The sequence below is a fragment of the Chanodichthys erythropterus genome, chromosome 19 (assembly GCF_024489055.1).
Source record: "Chanodichthys erythropterus isolate Z2021 chromosome 19, ASM2448905v1, whole genome shotgun sequence".
In the NCBI taxonomy this organism is placed as follows: Eukaryota; Metazoa; Chordata; class Actinopteri; order Cypriniformes; family Xenocyprididae; genus Chanodichthys; species Chanodichthys erythropterus.
The window spans coordinates 16062343-16088893 of record NC_090239.1 but is presented as its reverse complement, the minus strand read 5'-3'; the positions used below and the strand labels follow the sequence as shown (position 1 = coordinate 16088893).

Sequence of the window (26551 nt, the reverse complement as noted above, 5' to 3'; positions counted from 1 at the left end):
GGTTTATGATTTTATGACATTATAGTTCATTAATGTGAGTACAGCAAAATAAAGTAAACTGACATATTATACCCAAAAATTATTCATACAGTGGACTACCAGCAAAATTGATAAAAATTTGGAACTAAAAATTATTCTGACACTTTGACCTGACCATGTTGTGGTTGTGTTATCTGACATAATTAAGATACATTTTTTTCTGACATAGTTTAACTCTGAGATCTTGTCATATTTTTTTTTACCATTTTTTTAACTATAGTGAATAAACTGTATTAATGAATGAAATGTTCAAGGTGTCTGAATAAATTATGTATGTGTGTATATATATATATATATATAATATAAAGTGATCTTTCTTTTGTGGTGGGGCCAATAAAGATGTTGGCAGCAAAAAAAAACAAAACTCCTTGTTGTTGAGACCTGAATAGAATTTATTTAAAAGCAGTATTAGTAGCATTAATAATGATCCTGTCAGTATAGTGCCTTTAGGGAAATTACAGAGAGATGTGTTCTTTATTTTCGTGCATACTCAAACCTCCATGCAGCATGTTATTCCTACAGTTCTTCTCACATGCAAGCAGGAAAAGTGAACTTCAAGTCAAGGGCTGTGGGTTTTTTGGAGTGTTTTTATCTACAGGAGCATTCTGAATTCAGCTCTTCTCCCAGGAGGCTAAGGCTTACCGTGGACACGCTCTGGTGCTCTGTTGCGACACGTCCATAAACACAAGTTTTTCCTCTCCCTCTCATCACACCGGCCCTTTTCCCATTTTCAAATTCTTCAAACATGAGTCGTTCTTTAATTCGTCTGTTTTTACTCATTAAAGGGAAATGGTTTTAAAAATGTGCATATGAGAGCATCAGCAGCGCCATTGGCGAGGACAGGCTGTTTCTCTGGCAAGATTCTCTCTCTTTTCTGCTTCCTGTGCCGCTTTCTGAGCTAACCCAGAGAGCAAATTAATCAATTACTTCTGAATATTCAGTAGTCCCGAGACTCGTATGGAACTAGGTATAATCACATTTCAATACATGCCAAATTTCCCTAATTCTAAATGTATTATGGCACAGTGAAGGCATGAATATTCATTAGCGCAGGCAGCTAGTCTGTATCCACTCCACCTGGGGTTCATTATCGGCACGCAGGAGGTAGAAAAGAAAGGGTGCGTATCTGGTCAGCGAAACAGCACCTCTCCGATCCACTTGGTTTGCGTGTCCGTCCCCAGTTTGTGGGCGATGTGTTGTAATGGATGTCTGCAGTCATAACCTTGAAGGCTGAATTTACATCTTGTCTGTTCTCCCCCATCTAGACTGTATCAGGATAAACTGTACTACCAGTAAGTGACTCTTCCCCTCTCTTCCTCTTCTCTCTGCCTCTATGATACTGAACCAAAGCGCCCTCTGTATGTGTACTGTTCATTTGTATGTATGTGCGTGTGTGCGTGTGTATGCTCTCAGAAGTGTAAAACATTGCGGTTACGAAGCCTCTGTGTTGCGGCCAGCAGGGCTTTGAGTGGTGTTTCCAAAGTGCGAGCAAGCTGTCAGGTACGGCTAGTTTTTGCCTGTGGGCTGCAGGAGCCTTCAGGCTCCCTGGCAGCCATTTTCTAGGAATGTGAGAAATGGAGCTGACTGGAATGAGAGGAGAGGCGATTAAGTTTCTCACTCACAGATCACACTCCAGCTCACGCCGTTTCCAATAACCCTCGCAAAGATCATTTCCTCAGAGAGCCTCTCCTCAAATCCCTCCTCAGCCCCGAGCTTGACAGCCAATGACTGCCTCTTATTTTCTTTCACTCGTCTTTTTGCTGTTTCCTGGTTCCTGCAGAAGGAGAGACCATCAGGAAGTGTTTGTTTTCCGGTGGGAAGAAAAAAATGTCAATCAGTCTTATTAGTGAACCATCAGCCAGTTGAAAAAAAAGAGCCAATTGTGCACTGATTTGGTTTTTAAGTTCAGCTTACTGATTCAGTGATCTAGTCATAGCTATTCTTTTTCTTTTTGGAGCTTAAAAGGTGTGATCTGTCACAAAATAAGTTGTTTATTATGCTAATTATTTATGCAGATAATTGGGACTCTTGGTAACACTTCTGTATGGGGAACAATTAGCACTTTTAACTAGTTGCTTATTAGCCTGTAAATTGGCTGTTTATTAGTACTTATAAAGCACATAATAATGCCTTATTCTGTATCACCATATTCTACATCCCTTAAGGCCCGTTCACACTAAGAAATGTAACTGTAAAGATAACTATAATGATAACTATATTTGCGTCCACACCAACGAACGAACGATAACGGTCTGTTTATTCTAAGCTCACGCGCTGCTGTTTCAAAGTGTGTAGCCTACATGTTTTTGTTGTTGTTGTTGCATTTACGCAGCTTTAACCAGCAGATGTCCTCAGCATGCTATGTCTCGAGTGAATCTAGCTAGTGTAATTGATGTAATCTAACAGTGAATTTAGCTGACGCTGTCAATATAGTGGAATAAAAACAACGCCTAGTCTTTTTCCACTGCATCTTCAAAGGAAGCAAGACAGTGTTGTCGAAACTAGCACTGGATACCTGAGGTAATTTTATGTTACTCTGTTTGCTAGCCTGGCATAATCATTAATACTTATTACCATTTATTACGAGGGTATGACTGATTGTTTTCCATATATCCATTTTCTTTAAAGTATCTTTGAATAGGGCTTTTTCTGCACTGGCGATTATTTTCTCTGCAGTGTTGTCCGCCATTTTAAATGCGTGAGCCCTTAAATTAGAATGGATTCTGATTGGTTTTCAGTGTTTTAGCATTCAACATCTGGAAATAAATAGTTCTGAAAGTGATCCCAACGATATCATTATTGTTATAGCTGTGGTGTGGACAGTGATATTCTTTTATATTTAGAACGATTTTCTTTATCAGTATCTTTATAGTTATTGTTCTTAGTGTGAACAGGCCTTTAATCTTACTCAGTACCTGAATTTAACCACTATAACTACCATCTTACTAACTATTAAGAAGCAGTAAATTTGGAATTTATTGAGGGAAGAGTCATAGTTAATAGTGAATATGTGTTCCCAATACTAAAGTGTTACTGGGCACTTTTTGCCATTGAGATGACTGGGGAAAAAATGTGAATTAAACCCTATAACCTTTTGTGCTGTATACATTTTTTGTACACACACCTGGCTACTAGTGCATTCCAGCATAGTCACTATTAACTATCACTAATATATTTTTCAAAAGTAAATTTTGTAAAAGTAAAAAGTAACACAGATTTCTACTGTTTGCTTGTACTATCCCTTTAACATGAACTAGACGTTTTGTGTTCAGGAAGGTACTGGAAGACAAAAAAAGTGATGTGAGGAGAAAAATAGGTGTTCTCCATCTCTGCAGGCTTTGCCAATCTATTTTTTCCTCTTTTTTTTTTTCTCTTTTTTTTTTTTTTTTTAATTTGAGAACTCCAGCCTTCCCTGGCATTGATTCTCCAAAAGCCTCAGGGTAATTAATAGCAGTCTCTAAAGGTTCTTTCAAAGGAGTCTTTGTTTGTTTTTGTGTTTGCTTGTTTCCGGTACGTATCTCTTTGAGTGACTCATCGTAGATTCTTATGTCCCCAAACTGCCATTGCTCATTCATATTCAAAGAATGAACGTAATGATCAGTTCCCTCATTATCAAACTAATATGGCTCTGCATCCAAATTTGGCCTTTAGAAATATTTGCTTTGTGCTGTTGCATAGTAACAACAGTGAATTTGTTAATCCGCAGAGTTTCTCGTCCAATCAAATGCATCCAGAGATTAAGGATTTTTCCTGTCATCAAATCATCTGATAAAGTGCTTTATTCCTTGGTCTGTCTAAATGTATTTTGCTTGTGCATCTTAACGGGCTATTGTGAGCATATTATTGTTTTTTATTCCATCGCAACCTTGAGCTCAGTATATTGGCTAATTTGACAATGAGGCAGTTGTCTGTGTTAACCTGAATGCCCAGGATAACAAAGCACCTGAGCTTCCTCGGGGGGCTTTGCCACATCCTTTCGTCTACTCCCTCTGCATAATGGGAGCACAACACACTCCCAGACACAGTAGTCTTGTAAACAGGCCTGTGACAAATTAGGGTGCACGTTGTTAGATTTTTGCCTCGATTCTGCTGTCTGAGACAAATTTTAGGGATTGTGAAATATTTATTTTCTAGTTCTTTCATCGCAAGGCAAATTCAGCAGTCTTGAATCTCATAGTGTGACATGCTTGTCCTCAAATAAGGATGTCAGATCGGACGCAGACTGCCCAGTCAATGATGTATATCGTAAAATCTGTTGTCACACAGTCACACAGTCTGTCTTGGCTTTTCTCACTTGGCTCATATCATGCGATCTGACAAGCTGCATTTGTAGCTACAAAGCATTTCCATGAACTTGAAAAAAATTAAGTTTGACTGAATCAATAATTCCATTATTGTTAATGTCATGTTAACGCTTTAGACTAACTGAAATCCATGCTGTTTTTTTGTGATTGTTGCTTGGCTTTGTCTAGCATGTACAGTACATTACTGTTAAAAAGTTTGAGTTTGATAAGATTTCTCAAATGTTTTTAAAAGAAGCCACTTAACAAAACAGTAGTATTGTGAAATATTATGACATTTAAAGAACTGTTTTCTATTTTAATATATTATAAAAATGTAATTTATTCCTGTTATGGCAAAGCTGAATTGTCAGCAGCAATTACTTAAGTCTTCAGTTTCACATGATCAGAAATCATTCTAATATGCTGGTTTGGTGCATTTCTTAAGTTGAAAAGTTTTATATTTTTGTGGAAACTCTGATACAGTTTTTAGGATTCTTTGATGAAAATAAATTTATAAGGAATAGCATTCATTTTGTTAATCAGTTTTGATCAATTTAATGCATCCTTGCTGAATAAAAGTAATTTTTCTTTTTTGTTAATATTACTGACCCCAAACTTTTGAAAAAGTAGTCTATGCACATAAAACACACTACAATTGGCCTCTTCATTCTGCTCTTGTTTTGAAAGACAGAGGTGACTCACAGTGTGTACTTAATCCTTCAAATATTTGATTACACATTGTGTCATGTATGCTTAGACAGATAAAGACTAGCTCGACTATGCAATAACCTGCTGTAGCTCAATTATAACTGTGAATGTAAATTTTCTTACAGAGAGATGGACTGCACATAGAAGAGAATCTCACAGGATGGATTCTTAATTAAAAAAATGGCTTGACAGAGCACAGCAGAATGAAAAAGAATGGGCCCTATCATACACCCGGCGCAATGCGACGCAAGTGTTTTTTTGCTAGTTTCAGCCCGACGCAGTTATCTTTTCTTTTCTTTTCTTTTTTTTTTTCACATCCAGTACCACATTGTTTAAATGGCAAATGCACTCACACCCATCTGTTCGCCCATGGGCGTGCTGGTCTGAAAACGAGGTGTGTTCAGGTACACTGTTGGCGTGTAGCTATTTTGAGGCAACAGAAAACAACTGCGTCATTGACCAACAAAAACCTGGTCTAAAGTCAATGGCGCAATATTTATTTATGTTTTTGTTATTTAAAGGATGCGTTAGCAATATGTGCCTATAGGCTGGTGCACAACGTGCGTACTGTACACTCTGCTTGTCACACAAACATTTATAAATATTGAAAATAAAAGGATTCTTCTCTGGAGAAGCGCTCAGTCTTTCCACTGGCAAATTCCGCCATGTAAATAGCAAATCCACCATGGTGCAAGTGCAACTGGCTTTAAAAGGGAATTGGAGATAAGACTCTTGATTGTTTTATTGAACGTTATGCCCAAAACACACCCATGACTCATTAAGAGACTAGGGCTGCGTTCAAGTTCGATTTTAGACACGCACTCGCAAACTTCCCAAAACACTTCCCCTCGGGGGAATCCCTGCCGCCTATTTTGAAGTGCGTTCCACTTCGTGAAGTGGACGAGGAAAGTTTATATGGACAGACCTTCGCTCCCTCGATTTTGACCGAGGGAGCGAGTCTACTTCATATGTACACTTCAGGCAGCTCCATAACCCACAATGCAACACGATTATGACGTCACCGCATATCACGTTTAATTTACCCCACCACAAACAACTCTATGATACATTAATTATTTTTTAAACATTTAAAACACACATGTATACATATAGAATGCTGTATTAAACAATTTTGTAAGGGGAAAAAATAAATAATAAATCAGCTCCATTGCGGATTCCAAGTGATCAAGGGCTTAGGATGTTCCAGTTCAGCCCATACAAAGTTTCCTCCAGAAGTGGGCACTCGTGCAACGTAAGCAATGACGTACATCCGAGTCAACGAAACCGAGTGAAGTTAGCGATGGAAGGGCGTTTAAAAACCGAACTGGAACGCAGCCCAGGTGCAACCCTTTTGGACCATACGACTGCGCCAACCATTTTTTCCATCGTTAAACTTGCAAAAGAGGATTCGGACACGCTCTAAGTGCACCTGCAGTATTGCACTTCAGACCATGCGCTTAGATCGTTCAAATAGGGTCCAATGTGTGTTTATACACTGTAAAAAAAAATATTTTACTGATTTGTTATCACAAAACTTTTTCTTTTGTCAAATCAACTTAGATAATGAATGTAGTTCAGATAACATAATATTTTGAGTTTCTGTTTATTAAACCAGTCGCCTTCATTGTATTAACTCAAATTTTTAATTTCAGTGAACTAAATTTTAAGGTGACCAGGTAATGTACTTTTTTAAGTTAAATCAACAATTCTTTTTTACAGTGTAGGTGCATTAACTTCCATACACCATAGATGGACAAACTGAACACATTTGTGATGCTTATGCCACCCCAAGAATTGTCTGATCAGGTCTTTATTTTTAAAATGGACATTGATTTGACATGCAGCATATTAAAACTTGAATTATATGATTCCAAAATATCACAGGTGAAATGCAAAAACACATCCTGTGTGAAGGAATCCTTGCACATTCACATGTCCCCTGACAGAAGATCTCATGAACAAACTCTAGACTGATTATTTAATAACACCTTGTGCAGAAACGCATTTACCGTCGACAAGGGGAAGACATTTTGATGCTTTCAGAACATCCTTTACCAAAATCAAGAGATTCATGTGAATTCAAAAGGACCTCATTTCTCTGAAACAACCTCCTCTATAAATATGCAGCAGCGTTGCCATTTACTGAAGCGGCCGTGTTCATAAATATGCAGTGGCGATGCTCCGGTTTCATTTGTGATGCAGATATAACGGCGGACAGGGTGAAAAGCAATGCGAGCCTCCGAGCCTGATCTCAGTGTGTGTGTTTGTTTGTCTGTATTTACTGATCTTTACATGGTGTGGCTGACTGTATAAGTCTCACATTGTGAGTCTGTCCTATGAGAATAGTATTAAAAGGACATTTACTTATTAAGGTCCCACAATCTCAGCCCTAACCTGGCCTAATTTCTGAGTGATAGAGCAGATGGTCATATCACGATGCCCCCCCATTCCATTGCAGCCTCAGTATCCCAGTTCGCCGCAGTGATGTTCAGATCTGGGCAGGACAGATGACTTTGTTTGAACCACTGGGCATCAGACCCAAAGCCTTTTATCCCACATGATTGGCTCTTTAACTGATTTGTTGCTTCCTGATGAAGGCCCAATTTTGTCTTCGAAAGCAAGCCATCAGGAGTCCCAGGAGTTCGAGTGGATACTCTGTCCTCTCAACAACTCATTTGTGTACAAAATGTATGTGATTTTACAGTCCCAATGGGACTGCATTCTGGTGACGTTAAATAAAGTTACCAGAACATTCTCACCTGCATTTATTCCTTAGAGGGAAATGGTTTCAGGGGGAACAGTTGAAATGGGCCCAAGCTATAAAGCACTCACCTTCACGAAGCACAGTGTCTTGCTGATTGCGCTGGGTGTTTTGGCATTGAAGAAGCAAAACAGCTCTAGCTTGACGATGTGCGAAAACACAAAGTTGCCGGGAGCTGTCAGGATTCTCCACATCTCCCTCACAGTTGGGCATCTACCCACACAGTAAGGAGCCTTGGGAGATAATTATACACAACTACATATGAACAGAGAGGAAGTGGGGAAAGGTGTGAATGGTCCCATGTAAACCACAGGAACCAATTCCACATCGATAGTGAAGAAGGAAGTTTGAATATTGCCGACGAGTGGTTTGTCACCCGTCAATACAGTTGGGTAAGAGGTCTCATAAACAAATCAGAAATGGAAAAGTTTCACACAGTAGTCCCCTGCAGAGAGTTTACCTTTTAACACAACACACAGAAAAAGAGTCTGACTCTGCAGTGTACTGCTTGTTTACATTCTGTTATTTCAATTTACAAGTCACTCAGGAAGCAAATTCAGTAAGATTTTTCCCCAGAACTATTATGAACAATTTTATTCATTTTGTTGAGTTTATTGCATTTTTTTTTTCACTGAGGAACTGAAAGAGAAACACTATCTTTTTGATAAATGCTTGCAGGGTGGCCATCAAAGTTTTGGCGTCAGTATGATTTATATATATATATATATATATATATATATATATATATATATATATATATATATATATATATATATATATATTAAAGAAATCAATACTTTTATTCAGCAAGGATGCATTAAATTCATCAAAAGTGACATTAAAGGCAATGTTACAAATGATTCTATTTCAAATAACTGGAGTAATGACTGGAGTAATGATGCTGAAAATTCACCTTTGGCATTTCATATTATTTTAAAATGTATTAAAATAGAAAGTTCTTTTAAAATGTAATATAAAATAATTCACAATATTACAGTTTTACAGTATGTTTGATCAAATTAATGCAGCCTCGGTAAGTATAAAATACATTAAGCATTAAAAACAGGGCATTGATGGCAGCCATTTTGTTTTTTTTACCTATAGCAAATGTGGATGTTAATTCAATCTTTAAAATATATGTGCCTCTGTGGTAATATATTTTCTCATTCTTTTATGTTTTTTTATTATTATTAAAATTATTATTTGTTTTTGTTTCTGCATGTTTTCTGTCAAGTCATTCATTTCCCCCCACATAGGAAGTGAAAAAGAAGCCTTTTTCTTTTTGGTAAATTTAAGAAACAGGCCATGGATGGTGGCCATTTTGTTTTTTCTAGCACATGTGGGTGTTCATAGATTTTTAAGTCAATTCAGCCCTCGAAATATATGGTGATATCTGTCTTGTTGCGTCTTTTTCGTGCTCAAGGACACGGTTTCTAATTGTTTGAGTCTATAACAAAAAGACAGAATCAGGGATTCTGAGCAAAAGGAGATGTTTTATTTAAGCTCCCGTGGAGAAACAGAAGCAGGGGCTTTACATGTTTGAACAGCCTGCTATTGTGCAGTCTCATCTCTCTGTTTTTGTATCCTCATTAATTATCTGTGTCAGCCATAGCTACTCCTGTCATTGGTGCGTGTGTGTGAGTGTGTGTGTGTTTATGAGCGTTGTTCTTCTTCTGACACGAAGAACAAGCCGTTGCCAATTAGGGACTCTGCCTCCCCCAGGGTGACAGTGTGTTCAACTAAGAGAGTGCTGTCACATCAGCTCATGGGTTGTTAATATGGTCTGAGTGTCAGCAGGATGAAAGATGTATATTTAGAAACTAGTGGGGTCACTATATGCTCTTGGCTAAATCAGGCTATAGGTTGAGAGCAGCATTTTGGCTAGTTAGAGGTTTACACTTCGGGGATCCATATTTTCACCTTGGGTCTCTGACATTTACAGTTGCACCGTCGAAATGGTTCGGCTGTTCGGATTTTGATGACCTTTAAATTATTTTCTATAAAAACTGCTTCATATGACAGAATGAAATGCGAGGCGTATTGGTTTAAGGTTGTAGTTTTATGTTGTGGTTATTTATCATGCTGTGATTTGAAAGTTAATGTTTCATCCTGCTCTGCTCCATTGATGAACAGAAAAACAGACAGTTTCCTCCTGTTTGAATTATAATTTCATCCAGCAGAACATTACTTTTCATTATAAGTAACCATAATTCCTAATAAATGAAACCCCTCACACACATGGGTGGTTGCGGACAGGTGCGTAGGACACAATCAATACCAGTGTCAGAAATTTATTTTATTATAAAGGGAAGGGTCAATATTTGCCTCCTGGAATTGATCTGCAGGGGCATTTTTTTTTTTTTTTTTACCTTTATTTTTTTTTTATACCTTTTTTTTCCTACCAATACCTTCTATATTTTTTCTAAGCATACAGTATACTGTCTGTTTATGCAATAATAATAATAATAATAAAAATAAAAACAATTAATAATATTAATATATAATATTATTATATTATATTATATTATATTATATTATATTATATTATATTATATTATATTATATTATATTATATTATATTATATTAATTATATTATATTATATTATATTATAGGTAGGTTAAAAAGTATAAGTAAAAAATAAAGGTAAAACATTATTATTATATATTAATATATAATAATAATATTAAATAAATATTTAATTAAAATTATATAAAAATACAAGATAAAGAGTAATTACCTATATATAAAATTAAAATAAAAGATCTTAAAATATATTAGAGATTTTTTTATACTTTTATATTTTTATATATGTTAATATTTTTCAAATATCTGTGGCATTTTTTGTCAATATCTACAGCTTATTATATTATATTATTATATTATATTATATTATATTATATTATATTATATTATATTATATTATTAATTTTTTCCACTTTTTTAAATTATTATTTTTGTATTTTTACCGTCAAATTTAAAACATCAACAGCATTTCTGTCCATCTTGATAGCTTTTTTGCCCTGATTAATTTCTAACCCTGGCCAATACATTGTGAGAAAAATTGAGCTGTAACACATGCATATTTTAAAAATGCCGGTCGATCAAAGAGTTTGTAAAACGCTTTTAGCATTGCTGATTAGTCAGTCCCAGTAGAGCTGAATTACTGTGTCCTCAATATGAAGATCGTCCTGTCTCAAAATGGCTGCCTGCACTTGTTTCACATGGGTATCGTTCTCAGCTGGATGAGCTAGATATCAATGCATCTCATCTTTCCTGGCCTAGACGAGTGTATGTGTGTATGTGTGTGCGTCTAGTCTGTGTTCTCCTGCTAGCCCTGTCCTGTCAGAGCTCTCTAGCCAGCCCCTGCCCGCCTCTGTCTTATTTAACTCTGCCCTCTCTCTCTACCCTGGGAGATGAGAATCAAAGTGACCGGACACACGCAACCATCTGCCCCAGTTCCATGGCAACAAGCTGCCCTCCCAGACAGAGGGAATGGCTTTTTGTCTTTGCTGCTTGTGAGTTTGTCTGAACATGACTTCCTAATAAAGGCATAGCAGCCGTGGACCTTTAGCTGTCTCTCCAGCTGTCCAATCACACGCTGTCACCTTTTCACATATATCCTTTTGCAGCGATGGTCAAAGGCCTAAAAAAAGCACATGTCATGTCTTGTATATTGCCGGAGGCTTAATGGGTACTGCCCCTTAGTGTTTCCTCTCAGTGGTGGCTTTTTCTTTTTCTTAGATCTACAAATATTCCTTTAGGGGGCGTTTTTGCGCAGTCTGAAACCTTACATGCTGCTGCTTTTCTTTGCTTCAGAGCTGGCTCATGGCGGGCTGATCTGGATTCATAGTAATTGAGAGCAGGGAGGGATAGAAAATCGATTGGGAGCCTGGCAGTTCTTTAATGGCAACTCTTTTTACCTGTTATCAAGTGAGATGGGCTGCAGGGGCCCCTGACAATGACACGCTGCCCTCTTAGCGGCAGTCTGACTGATTAGGAGAGACAACGACGTGTCAAAGAGAGCCAGAGCGGCTGAAATCACAAAGCCTGGAGGCTCCTCTTCGCGAGCTCTGATCGTCTAGTGGAAGCTCGATTGGAGCCAGGAGGTCCGGGGGCCCCGTCGAACTCACTGCCGAGCACACGGGATAAGGGGGAGGCTCTACAGGCGAGAAATTGCTTTCTCGAATAGAGTTTACAGTCTGTAGGTTTTTGGATGTGCTTCCTAAACCGCTCAGGAATTGTAAGGACGTGAGACGCATCTGCAGCCGAACATCACTCGGCTGAAATAACAGACGCAGGCCGGTTTCCTCAAGGAGGGCCGTCATGAAAACAGTTGAATGGCTCCATCTGGTGGCGGAAGTGGGATAAATCAGTTGAGAGCACTTTATGTATGCTAACAAATAGTTTTTTGTTGTTGTTTTTTTTTTTTTTAGGCAGAGACCACAGGACATATAGTAGATAGATCTAAATGTGTGAATGTGATGTGTGACCGTATCATTTCCTCCGCTGCTTCTCTATGAACCCTCTTTTTTTATTTTTCTCTACATGGATATCAGTCACCTCTCTACACCCCCTTTTTTAGTTTATCCCGTTTCACAACCCCTTTCTTCCTCTGTCTCTCTATCACTCTCTGTCGTTCTACCCTCTGTTAACCGCTGTGTGGGACATGTTATAGGTAAAGGTCCAGAGACCATATTTGCGGGCCAGAACTTGAATGACAACGAATGGCACACAGTTCGTGTTGTCAGAAGAGGCAAAAGTCTGAAGCTAACGGTGGATGACCTCCAGCCCTCTGAAGGTACATCACATTCTCAAATATTCTTTGAATTTGATAGTGAGCATCCTATGCCCTGCTATGAAGTGTAGAGCATGTGAAATGGATAGTTATTATTATTGTCTGACCCTATATGTACATATAAGTCACCAATACTTTATTTTGAATTAAAACGTTAACTTACATTAACATAGCAAAAGGTTGCTATGGCAGAAAAAGTGTCTCTGATATAAATTTGTTTTTAACTTGCATTATGAAAATATGTAAATATTTCTTGCTGTATGTATGTATAAAAATGTATACCATTCAAAAGTTTGGGATCGATAAGATTTATTTGATAAAAATATATATTTTAAAATGTGATTCATTCATGTGACGGCAAAGCTGAATTTTCCAGTCCTCAGTGTCACATGATCCTTCAGAAATCATTCTAATATGCTGATTTGCTGCTCAAGAAACATTTATTATTAATAATATCAATGTTGAAAACAGTTGAGCGGCTTAATAAAATGTTTTTTTAGAAACAGTGATACAATTTTTCAGGATTCTTTGATGAATAGAAAGTTCAAAACTTTCTTGTAACAACCTTATAACATTTTGTTTGTAACAATGTACAAGTCTTTACTGTCACTTTTGATAAATTTAATGCATCTTTGATAAACAGGAGTATTTATTCCTAATTAAAAAAAAAATTATCCCAAACTTTTGAACAGGAGTGTAATTACTAGAAGTGTAATTTCAAAATATGAAACCACAGGTAATTTAAATGTATATAAATTGATATATAGATATAAATGTATATACATTTTTCTCGATATAGTTACTGGGTGTAAAAGAGAGAGTTTTAAAATCCCATGTAAGAAAAATAAATCACCTGTAGATGAATGAATGGGACACGCCATATGATCATAATCATTTCCTTTAAGTAATCATTGCCCTTTGCTACTTTGCTAATGGTCTTGTGGAAGAGCCATTCATGAAGGGATTGAGTGGCTCACTTTTCCAATAGCCTTCCCAGAGTGCTCCTTAAGGGGCTAAAACACCTTTTGCAATTTGCCCATTGAATGAAGTGCCATATGACAAAGTTAGTGCTTTCCCACAGTGCAGTACAATCAACTTTAGTTTCTTGCTGAACCTACTAGAGTGTATTCGACACTTTGAAATAAACTGGTATTTCGCTTAATGCTGATGCATTCGGAGGCCAAACCACTGAGGGAATACATTACACTCACATAACCTTACTGATTTTAGAGTGAAAGAGCTTTCTCTTGGGAAACTTTAAAAGAGGTTTTTAAAATATTTAAGGACTTCTTTCTCTCCCACTGGATTGCAGAAATATGAAGTTAACCTTTTTTCCTTCAATTTCCCTAAAATACTTCTGACATTCTTCCAACTCTTTATGCTTTCATGTTTTCTAGTCTTCAATGTTTGTTAAAAATCACATTTTGCTCCAGTAAATTTGAGATGAGCCACTTGACAACACTGTGGCCCTGTCCTGAATAGCGCACTTTATGTAGTCTTACGATGGCTTGTACTTTTCTGTGAAGTCCACAAGACCGTATGTTGTCCTATTTGTCTACTACAAGTCGGTATATACTGTGTGCAGCATTACATCACCCTTTGGGTGGCAGTTGGGACAGGGCCTGTGTTTCGACACCCTACCCTTCCTGCATTAATCTGTTTTCGATTATTCGCCTTGGTAAGGTCAAATCACGGGGGACCACACGCAGCTGGAGTTCCACAATGTGGAAACAGGCATCGTTACAGAGAAGCGGTACATGCCCGCCGTGCCCTCCAACTTCATTGGACACCTGCAGGGTCTGTCCTTCAATGGCATGTCCTACATTGACCTGTGCAAGAACGGCGACATTGACTACTGTGAACTGAACGCCATGATCGGCTACAGAAGCATCGTTGCAGATCCGGTGACCTTCAAGTCTCGCTCTAGCTATGTGACCTTGCCCACCCTGCAGGCCTATTACTCCATGCACTTGTTCTTCCAGTTTAAGACCACTTCACCAGATGGGCTCATCCTGTACAACCGAGGAGATGGCAATGACTTCATAGTAGTAGAGCTGGTAAAAGGGTGAGATTCATTCATTTTTAACGTGCCACATTTGATTTGAATGCGTAGACCATGTAATAATTCCTTCACTAATTGTTTTCATGGCTGTGTGCATGCAGATATCTCCATTATGTGTCAGATCTGGGAAATGGAGCTCATCTCATCAAAGGAAATTCCAACACACCTCTGAATGACAATCACTGGCACAATGTGATGATCTCAAGAGATACAAACAACCTTCACACTGTCAAAATAGACACCAAAATCACCACACAGACTACCATGGGAGCCAAGAACCTGGATCTGAAAGGTACTTTTGATATTTTCTTTATGAGAATGATTCTGATCATTCAGCTTTGCCATTGCATGATTAAAATGGATTTTTAAAATATACGTAACACTTTGTAATAAGGTTCATTAGCTAAGCATTAGTTAATGAATGTAGTTAACTAACTAATGTTAACTAATGAACCTTATTGTAAAGTGTTACTTATATTTTAAAAATCCATTTTAATCATGTAATGGCAAAGCTCAATTTTCAGCATTCATATGATCAGTGTTCAGTCGGTACTGAAATTTTAAAAATGTGACGCTTTGAGCGCTGTTGAGCAGATTCATTAACACCTCTGATTGGCCGTTGTGTTCACGCACTCATCACTTGGTTCGACTTGGTATCGAAGTCGGTACTTTTAACAACACTATTCCAGAACTCATTCTAATTTGCAGATTTTATGCTCAGCATACATTTCTTTCCCTTTTTTAATGTTGAAAACGCTTATAATGCTTAATATTTTTGTGGAAACCATGATGTTTTTTTTTGTTTTTTTTCAGGATTCTTTGATGAATAGAATGTACAAAAGAACAGCATTTTTTGAAATAGAAATAATTTGTAACATTATACTAACTTACAGTAGGTCCTTACTGTCATGTTTGATCAATGTAATGCGTCCTTGCTGAATGAAAGTATGAATTTCTTAAAAAAAAAATCTCACTGACCCCAAACCTTTGAACAGTAGTGTGTATGCGTTCTTTATCTTAGTGCCAAGTTGTATTCACATGTTGTGTATTGCAATAAACAAATGGACCAGCAGGGGGAAGTGGTGTACTTTTTCTATGGGTGTTTACATAACATGCTCCCCTGATAGTTGAAATGAAAAGACATTGTCAGTCAGAGCATAATATTTCCTGTTTCCACAGGTGATTTGTATGTGGGAGGTGTGGCCAAAGAGATGTATAAGGACTTGCCAAAGCTGGTGCATTCTAAAGAGGGCTTCCAGGGCTGCTTGGCATCTGTAGACCTGAACGGCCGTTTGCCAGACCTGCTGTCAGACGCACTGTCCAATGCCGGCCAGGTGGAGAGAGGATGCGAAGGTGAGGAAAACGGTATGAATGGCACAGACACCAGATCGGCTTAGTGCAGTCCTTCGCTTAATGACTGCAATCTCCAATCCTTGTCTCATCTCATGCACTCCTGTTCATCCTCTCTGCTTCTTGTTCTCTTCACTATCTGTTTTGTGTTTTCTTCATGCTGGGCCAGTTTTAATGTGTTTCAGGCTTCTGTGTTCTTTTCCTCGGTTGGAAACAGGGGGTGTAGATTAGGGGTGAACGATACGGACATGTCCCTATCAATGTCAAGAGACCTTGTGTTTTTTCCTAAGCTATAACTGTGATGAAGCTGAATATATGAGAGAAAAGAGACTGATTACTGCCAGTTTTTTAGTAGCATATTCATTAGAGCTACCAAAGTTAACAGTAATCCTTTTTTCATCAAAGCTCTGAAAGATAGAAAAGCAAAGCATCAGTGTTACTAACATAACTGAGAATGGACCATTGGACTGCTGCGGGAGGCTAGCAAAAGCAGGCTATTTTGTTTTCTGTCCTTTAAAGTTTAATTGAATGTGTTAAACTGAATAGTTTTTTTCATTATTAAAAGAAAAACTGGGAATATAAGAATAATCATTAGATTTACTGATAGAGATATTGTGCTTATTGAAAGTGACATTTTAACCGGTTTCAGGCTTCTGGGAACTTTCAATTAATCAATTCAAGAATCCTGGGAAGAAAAAAAAAAAAATCAGGTTTCCACAAAAATATTAAGCAGCACAACGTGTTTTCAACATTGATAATAATAAGAAATGATTATTGAGCACCAAATCAGCATGATATTCTGAACAATCACATGACATCAAAGACTGGAGTAATGGCTGCTGAAAATTCAGCTTTGACATCACAGAAATAAAATGTAAAACATATTCAAATAGAAAAAAGTTCATTTAAATTGTAATAATATTTCACAATATTTCAGTTTTTTGCATTTTTGATCAAATAAATGCAGCCTTGGTGAGCATAAGAGGCTTCTTTCAAAAACATTAAAGGCACAATATGTAATTTTCACTGATGACGGCGTGAATGAGCGTGGATTCATGGGAGTTGTCATCTTTACCTCAACAGATGATGGAAAGGAAATCATAGAAAGAAAAGGCAGAAATAATGTTCATGAATGAGCTTACTGTGCACGTTACTGTGAAGCAGGGCGGGCCAAGAGGCGTGGGAGCAGTACAAGGTCACTGAAGCGAATGCTAAGAGATACCTGCGTGATACACCAGTCTCAAATCCAGCGGAGCTTTTATTATGCTTATGCTGCCGTTGTATCATACTAAATACAGTGTGTTGAAAGTTATGTTATAATGTGCGTTCGCTCGGTGGCTGGTATGAGAGACTTGTTGCACTTTGCAGTAATCACAATCGATATTAGAATATCATATTAATAAAAACTGGATGACTTGTGTTGATGACATGCAATTGATTTTAAAATATATTTGATGATGGAGAAAGTTCTCACTGATCATGCATGTTAGCCACTCGACAAAACAGTGTTGTCTCAGAAGCATGGTAAAAACATGGTACTTATGGTAGATCAAGGAAACAAGCGATTCAAACAATAAAACTAACCATGATGAGCTATATACCAATGATTAGTTTTCTATGATTAGGTCCTTTTTTTTCTGTAAGTAGGGGTGAACTATCCCTTTAAAGCATCTTTGGCATTTCCATGGTTTCTTGGGGTAACGCAGATATGAAGTCATTGACAGGCGACGCAATGACACAGTCAGTGTCCTGGTTAAAATTGCTGATTTCTCTGGATTTACACATTGTTGGAAACGTTTGGGATAATGTAAGTACACAAGTCAACAAAATATAACATTGTTCTAGTGATTTTTGGATATTTTAATCTAAAAATCGTACATATTGTGCCTTTAATTCAAATAATTCATCAAATAAAAAAAGCAGCAGTTTTTGCTATCCGTTGACTGATATTATTTTTAAATAAATCTTTTAAATCAATCTAAACTACTAACCATAACCCTACTATTAAAAGAAAACCTATTTGTTACATTTCCAGGAAGATTTTTCAGCATTTTAGTCTGAAAGTATGACAAAATATACACACATATAGTGTTTATATCCATCAAAGTATTCAACTGTAAAGAACCTCAATTTTAAAAATTAATATAAACCTTTTGATATTAATTTTTAGTAAAACCATTTTGGGATCACATTTAGGGTATAATCATGGCTGAAAAATGTCCTTGTGTTCAAACCAAACCTACGCTTACTGGCTTTTCTCATGTCTGTTCCTGACTGACTCTTTTTTTGCCATCTCTAATTCCACCTCTCTTTTCCCCTGGGTCTCTGTCTACTTTCATCTACTTTCTTTATTTCCTCTCTCTGTTCCCTTACATTTTAACAACTTAATTTGTTATAATCACAGACATTCCAGTGCCTCTACTAACATCTTATATATTTTGTTTTGTTTTTCTTTTTCGTTTGGCTGACAAAAGTTGCATTGCTGAAAGCTGACTTGCAAGGTAGATAGCCATACAGTATGTGTGTCTTAACTGATGCCCCCTCCTCCCCTCCTCCAGTGTGACCGTCTGATGTCGTAGATCACGTTTGCCCAGCAGCCGCTCTAGTAACTCCATCACCGTAAATACAAGCACCTTCCGCACACCTTGTATTTACAGCCCCCCGGTCTTAAAATGTCTCAGAGTGTCCTGTGTCCCTCACTTTACCCGTCACTTCTCTTTTCATTGGAGCGTACATCTGTTCTGTTGTTTACTGGAGGCATGTGTCCCCCCTTTCCTCTTCCGACAGTGCCTCCCCCTCCCCCCACCCACTGCATGCAGTCTCAAGTCCTTCCACACAAAAATGCGACGGAAATAGTCTGTAGCCTTTACCCCCGATAAGGGCCTTAAAACTAGATGGAATTTCCCAAGCGGTTAGGGAATCTCTCCCGTGAGTTCGAAGCCAGATTACTCCGCTCAGATATATAACACTTGGTTTGAGAGAATCTCATCGGGGGAACGAGCCAACCCTCTGTTTCTCTGCCTGAGACTTTAAATGAGCTTCGCTCAGACAGATCAGGTGAGACAGGAGGAGCGGCGCTCATCTGGATCGCACCGGCGACTGTCGTAGCGTTTCTCTCTCTCCTCCTCCTTCTCCCTGCCAGACTCGCTTCACTTCCGAGTCAAGTGGCCAAGCCGCAAATGTGCGACTGATTGGCCAAATGGCTGAGTGATGGAGAGGAGGGAGCGTTTGAGGGCCAGGGGCCTGTTTTACATGCCGGCTGAAGTAATGAGAGAAATGAGAACAGAAGTGTTTCCGCAGGCTGTAATATGCCTGGCCCGTCGCCCCGTCGCTTCGCTTCTGTAGGCCGAACACAAAATGAGCTGTTCCAGACGGCCCCCATTTATCTTACAGCCCCGAGCCCCCAGGGAGTGCTGCTGCTTTAAACTCACCTCAGCAATACTAGGAGCAGATGTTATTATCACACGGGGGCCTGTATTATTACTGCAGCCAATACACTGCGCATTACCGCCAATAGAGCCTCTGGTGCAATGCTTGGATTGCACTTTAAAATCAAGTCACTTGTCCACATTTAATGTCTTCTTGAGTAATGAGACTGGTTAAAGGCACACTCAGTGATTTTTTTTTCTTTTTTTTTTTTTCTTTTTTTCTTTAACCCTTTTGTTAAAAAAGTTTTACACTTAATGAGATGAATAATACTTTTTAAAAATAATGTATACTCACATGAGACGAACACTTCAGTCATATCAGTGTAATACAAGTTGCATGGGGACAGACATGTTAACATTTATTTATCTCGGTAACCTACCTATTATATACTTTTTCTTGTGGAATAAGTTAATCACAACAAATAGCGCATTTCTGCAATGACATCTACTACAGATAATTGCTTTTTGTTTAATGCTAAAGTACCATTCAAAAGTTTGGGGTCAGTAACAAAATAATACTTTTTTTGTGTGTGTGTGTAATTTTTAAGAAATTGATATTAAAATTAAGCAAGGATAGATTAAATTAAAGTGACAGTAAAGATGTTTATAACGTTACAGAATATTTCAATTTCAAATAAATCCTGTTCTTGTTAACTTTCTATTCATCAAAAAAAAAAAAGGTTACCACCAAAACTATAATTCTTTTGCACAAAATCAGCATATTAGAGTGATTTCTAAAGTTTCTAATGTGACACTGAAGACTAAAAATTGAGCTTTGCCATCACAGGAATAAATTACCTTTTGAAATATATTAAAACATAACTATTTTTTTATTATTATTTTGTTACATTGGGTTAGATTAGTTAGGTTAGTTCACTCAAAAATGAAAATTCTGTCATTAATTACTCACCCTCATGTCGTTCCACACTCGTAAGACCTTTGTTCATCTTCAGAACACAAATGAAGATCTTTTTGATAAAATCTAAGAGCTTTCTGTCCCTCCATAGACAGAAAAGTTTCAATGTTTATATGTGAATAAAATCCTAAATTAAATCTGTTGATCGAGCCTCTTCAGAAAATTTGGACTAAACCACTCGATTCATATGGATTCGTTTTACAATCTCATTATGATCTTTTTGAAGCGTCAAAGTGTTAGTCACATAGCTGTCAGATTTCATCAAAAAGATCTTCATTTGTGTTCTGAAGATGAACAAAAGTCTTGGAATGGCATGGTTTGGAAAAACATGAGGGTGAGTAATGACAGAATTGTCATTTTTGGGTGAACTAACCCTTAAAAAAAATCTTACTGACCCCAAAACTTTACACAGTAGTGTACATCTAAACCACTAGGAGTCAGTCTAAGTCTAACAGGGCATCTAAATATGGCTACTTCCTTACTAATATACAGTATTGTGCAAAAAGCAGTTGGTCAAATGAGGAATATGTCTTAATAGTATTCAAAAAACTGCCCGGTTTACATCTAGTGGACACTTTACTATTTGTAAATGGAAGAAAACAGCGACACAGCTAACATCATATGTCATTGTCAACATACTCGATAAAGTGTGTCCTGATTCTATTAATACTAAACATATGCATATTTTTAGAATGTACTTTTTAACAGTGATGAAGTAAGTTCTTCATCAAATGCAGTACAAACTTAGACAGTATGTGATTTCGGATGTAGTCTTATTATTAGCCTGTGCAACATAAACCAAAAAATTACTGAGTGTACCTTATAAGCTCTGTTTTGTACAGGACTTTATTCAGTGAATCACCATGGTTCATGAATCTTCTTTTACAGAAGTTATATTTGAATGTACCACATTTGTATGCATTTTGAATATATTGTATTTTCTTCACCCAATTTAGATCCCTAAAGAGTGTAGTTAAAAGAAGATTTTGTCCTCACTATGGGGAGTGAGCAGATGGGATGGTTCAGTGTGGCTTTTTCTGCTGCAATAAAAGCCTTTCACTACTTTGGATTTTATGTTTTAAGGGGCTTGTGAATTTATATACCCTTCTCTTTTTCTTTCTGTCTGTTTCTCTCTCTCTCTCTACACTGTCATCGGTTTCTTCAGGCCCCAGCACTACCTGTCAAGAGGATTCTTGCTCCAATCAGGGCGTGTGTCTGCAGCAGTGGGAGGGGTTCAGTTGCGACTGCAGCATGACATCATTTGGAGGGCCGCTCTGCAATGACCGTGAGTCTATTAGCTCTCTTGCTTTTCAACTACTGTCGAAAAACCCAACGCACTGATCCAGAACCACCCAAATTGGTTTGCCAGTGGATGAGAGCACTTGTGCTGCTATGATTTATTCTATTATAAAAAACATCAGCCAGTTTGATGACTATTATATTTTTGGAAAATGGTATTGAATATGTAAAATTTGAAAAATAAACACGTACCAATTTATAATCAAACCTCATGCACTATGCTTAATACAAAGACTGAGATCAAAAGATGTGAGATTCTACTGATGCATCAGATGTGACATGTCTCACTGAATTAAAATGAAATCTCACTGACCCTTAGAAAGTGGCTATTTTTGGAACAGAATACTAGCTTACTGTGTACTGCATACTACACAGAATACACCACACGCTCCCAGCACAATACTGTGCAACAGTGTTTATGCATTTTGAACAATGAGCATTTTAAGTAGTATGTCACATAACCTGTTTTATTCAGAGAATAAGTGCAGTTATCATCTCAGAAGTAAAAACAGTTATTTTGCATTTATAATATGTTTGTGTTGCATAAAAAAAGTCACACTCAATGTTGCAGCCAATATACACATTAGCAAATATAAAAGATCAACTTGTTTTATGCATGCATATCTACTATAATATTCTTACTATACATGATATATGTACTGATCATACTGCACAGTAAAATATATCCCTCAATGCACTGTGCATGACTTGACTAATTTTTTGATTGGACTGAAAAAAAAGGTATTTTTAAACAGTTGAATCAAAAAGGAGTAGTCGTTTTTATTTCAAGATGATAACTTATTCAAGATGCAAAATGGATGAGATTGTGACAATGTTGGTACCAAAGACTATTGTTTCATTTATTCTTTTTTTTTAAGAAATGTATGCATTAGTAGGTGTAGTATTCAGTTAGTATTCCTTTCTGAACAAAGTCATATTATACTTAGTGCATGCATGCTGCCAAAATAGTGCATTCTTCTGCTACACCACTAGAGGGGGTTAGTGGACAGTGCATAGTTGGGATCTGCGCCATGTTATATATTGCAATATACTGCAATGAGGAAAAAAATAGACTTAATAGACTGTTTTCATGGATCTAAATTATATCTAGGGGAAACACGTGTTCTTGGATTTGTGTGCGTGGGCATTTATGAATGGGTTTGTAATATTGAGCTGTATCTCAAGAAGAGCATTGACTGAATTTGGTGTGAAAAGCCCCAGTGCTTGTTGCCTGTGAAAGTGCTGAGTGCCAGGAATCTGAAGCAGAGTGAAAGTCCTTGAGATGGTTTACGGAGAAGATCTATTACAGGCTCAAGCCATGCACAGCTAATCCATTCTGCGGGTTTGCCAAACTGATAAGAGCCCGCCTTTGTTCAGGAGGAAGAAACCACATAGACGGCTTGCATTACATCATCCGCATCCCCACACCTCGCTGGAATCTATTCAGTGTGTGTTTTTAGATGAGAACGGGAGAGGAAGATAGCATCGCTTTTGCTACCTAATTAGAATTATAAAGAGAAACACATTTTCTCCCCCCCCAGATATATATACAGTGATATTCAGATTGATAAATGAAATAAATTGGTGGATTTTCACGTTTCACATTTGTTATTGTATGTAGGTCCGTGGGTTAATGATTACAGATTGAATCACTGTCTTTTACTGTGCACTTATTTGTGCAATGAACAGACAGTATATGTGCACACTATATTAATGTCATATGCCCATGCGCACACACATACATAGGCTCATGTAGAAGCCCAAGCCCAGTGATCATCAGGCCGTGAAGGCAGTGCAAAGAAAAAGAGGCTTTTTCTGAGCATAGTGGCAGAGAGTAAAGCCTGGGTTTGAGGCTCACAAACATAAACACACCATTTCACCTTAATACCTGCACTGCACATACTACAGACCTATGTCTAATGCAAGCTCGCTCTCTCTCACTCACGCACACTGATCAATACACAAGTTCCTGCAGGGGAGGGTGCAGGTTCCAGAATTAACACTTGCCACGCGCCAAATGCGAGTGATTTTATATGTGATTACAATATAATACATGGTTAAATTTAATTTTTTTAAGAACATATGTGACCCTGGACTACAAAATCAGTCATAAGGGTCAATTAAAAAAAAAAAAAAAAAAGATATATGATTTATACATGATCTGAAAGATGAATAAATAAGATTTCCGTTGATGTATATTCAGTTGATGTTCATTATGATAGGACAATATTTGGACGAGATACAGCTACTTTGAAAATCTGGAATCTGAGGGTGCAAAATAATCAAAACATTGAGAAAATTGCCTTTAAAGTTGTCCAAATGAAGAACTTAGCAGTGCATATCCACTCACAAAAATAATTTTTTTATATATTTATGGTAAGAAATGTACTAAATATCTTCATGGAACATGATCTTTACTTAATATCCTAATAATTTTTGGCATAAAAGAAAAATTGATAATTTTGTCCCATACAGTGTATTGTTGGTTATTGCTACAAATATACCCGTGAGACTTATGACTGATTTTGTGGTCCAGGGTTACATTTGAAGAAATGTCTTTGCATTAATCCACCAAATACAAATATTAACAAAATTATGATCTTCATGTTTTTGTTTGGTTCCTCTGAGAGATTAATAATATTATTAGTAATATTTTTGGTTAATAACATAAATATTTTATTAGAAATAACACAAAATATAATTTCATTTAATCATAATTTCATAAGAAATATTTAGACTGGTAAGTTTTCTTGATTTCTATATTTATGCAAGGAAAAAACAACTAGTTAATCTAATATTCATAATGACAAATGTATGCAAATTTTAATTAATTATTCATACTCATATTTTTAATAAAAAATACAGATAATATGATTTCATGGCCTGAAGGTTGTATTAGGCTGGTAAATTTTCTCTTTTTCTTCTTTTATCTATTTTTCATAATGACAAATGTAGGAATATTGGATTGTTAATATTTAAAAAAAAACAAAAAACAAAAAAAAAAACATGGTTTCATGACCTGTAATATTAGGCTGGTATATTTTCTTCATCACTGGCATTTGTGGCAAAAGTTAACTTTGAGTGTTGGGTCCGAGTATTTGTCCATTAGTCTCATCAAACATAGACACATTTCAAATTTGTATATCTACTATCGAGCAGTTTGGTGAGCTGGTTATCAAAGAGCGCTTCAGAAAACTGTAACTAGTAATGAGAAATGGCAGAGACAAATGTCAGGTTGTTCACTGAAAGTAAATCCTATTAAAGACGCAGAGCGCAGATAATAGCTGTAAGAATTACGTGATTAAAAAATGACCACAGCTATAGAGAAAAACGTGAAGAGATAACATGATTCTCACATGAGAAATGCGATATTACAACTGATGAATTGCGCTATTTATGACTGTGACGCACTCGTCCATTCACTAACCGAACAATATGTGTTTAAAGACGTGCTTCATTTTTAATTAGCTTTTTGCTTATCAAAGATCTTGTTTCTTAATAAACAATATCCAATCGGTTACTGGAGCATCATGGGTGGGGGTTGATGGGGTTGTAGTCAATGGATAGATGGAGAGAGGGAAAATGAGAGGAATATGACTGTGGGGTTTATTATTTATTTGTCCCCTTTTTTACATTGTGAATCATTCTTCCTTTCTTTATAAAAAAAAACAAAAAGCAGGGCAGAACAACAGAACATTCGGCACAAAAGCTGGAGCGAAACGAAAGGAAGGAAGGGAAAAACAGACCTTTCCATTCATGTGTCTCCTACTGTTTAAAATACTTGAAACCTTTTTTCCTCCACAGAATGGAAGCAGCAGTATTAAAACATGCTCTACTTCCTTTGAATCTGCTTTTGAGGTCAGCTGAAAAAAGAAATGGATTGGCTCAAACATGTGACTACCGGAGAATGGCAAGGGTCCTCTGCTTAAAGCAACACCCAGCCTTCACCATTAGGTGGCAGCCTTGTAAACAGAAAATGTAACACACGCTCATTTTGCAGGCGGGGTTCTCACATTCTTTTTATATCGCAGAGAACAATTAACCCACTATGAATGCAGCAATCTGGTTTCCAAATTGTTTTGCGAACCTCTGGAGCTGTGATGTTATGTTTCATTATGTACAACACTGGGTATTGCTAAAGTCACAGTGATAAAATTGTCTTCCAAACAGAGCAGTTTCAGCTCCTGCTGGAGTCTGTCTTTGAGCCCCTGGCGAGGCGGCTCTGATCACCCGGCTTTGTCAACTTTAATTATACAGTGCTAACGATGCTCAAAGCTGAGAGGAGGGAGTAGGAACGATCTCCTTGTGTGAGAGGAGATGACACCAGTGTCACTTTTAGAGCATCTTTCTTCACACTCCAACTGGAGTCTCTATGGAGAAGCACACCTGCAGACTTCCTCCTATAACCCACATTAGGGAGAGGTTGAAACTGACACATTCATTATATTAATTAATTTTCCTTTCTTTTGCTTTGTTTGTTAGTTTAAAAATCACAGTAACAAAACAGAGATTTAGGGGTTTTGACTGATGACTCTTTTAAACTGCTTATTTAGACTAAATTGGGGCTTCAAATAGACCAGTGGTTCTCAACTAGTGGATTGTGACCAGTCATTCACAGCAGGGTAAAAAAACAAAAACTAAAATGCTAAAATGCTAACCATATGATCATGCAAAGGCAATAAGTCATTCCAATCCTGTGGAATAATGTCTGTTTTTTGTCCATAAAAATGGAAGCCAGTTTGGTTCAGTGTTGTTTTGTACTCCATTGGCTTTAATTGTATGGACAAAAACAGTCTAAATATCTTCTTTTGTGTTCCACAGAAGAAATAAAGTCATACTGATTTGGAATTATATGAGGGTGAATAAATGATGACAGAATTTCTCTATTTATTTTTTATTTTTTTTTGT

At 37.1% G+C, this 26551-nt stretch overlaps 1 protein-coding gene across 13 annotated transcripts in view; it reads left to right on the top strand.

The window, feature by feature from the left end:
• nrxn1a (neurexin 1a) overlaps positions 1–26551 on the top strand; it is a 213807-nt gene that overhangs the window by 127953 nt on the left and 59303 nt on the right. For 6 of the 13 annotated variants that reach the window (XM_067368603.1, XM_067368600.1, XM_067368602.1 and 3 more), the window contains 6 exons: positions 1305–1331; positions 12469–12591; positions 14272–14653; positions 14752–14942; positions 15830–16003; positions 21510–21629. In XM_067368603.1, the coding sequence (XP_067224704.1) occupies positions 1305–1331; positions 12469–12591; positions 14272–14653; positions 14752–14942; positions 15830–16003; positions 21510–21629 (1017 nt within the window). Of the gene's footprint in view, positions 1–1304; positions 1332–12468; positions 12592–14271; positions 14654–14751; positions 14943–15829; positions 16016–18474; positions 18502–21509; positions 21630–26551 lie in introns of all 13 variants that reach the window. The other 7 variants (XM_067368608.1, XM_067368605.1, XM_067368606.1 and 4 more) reach the window with 3 other exon arrangements.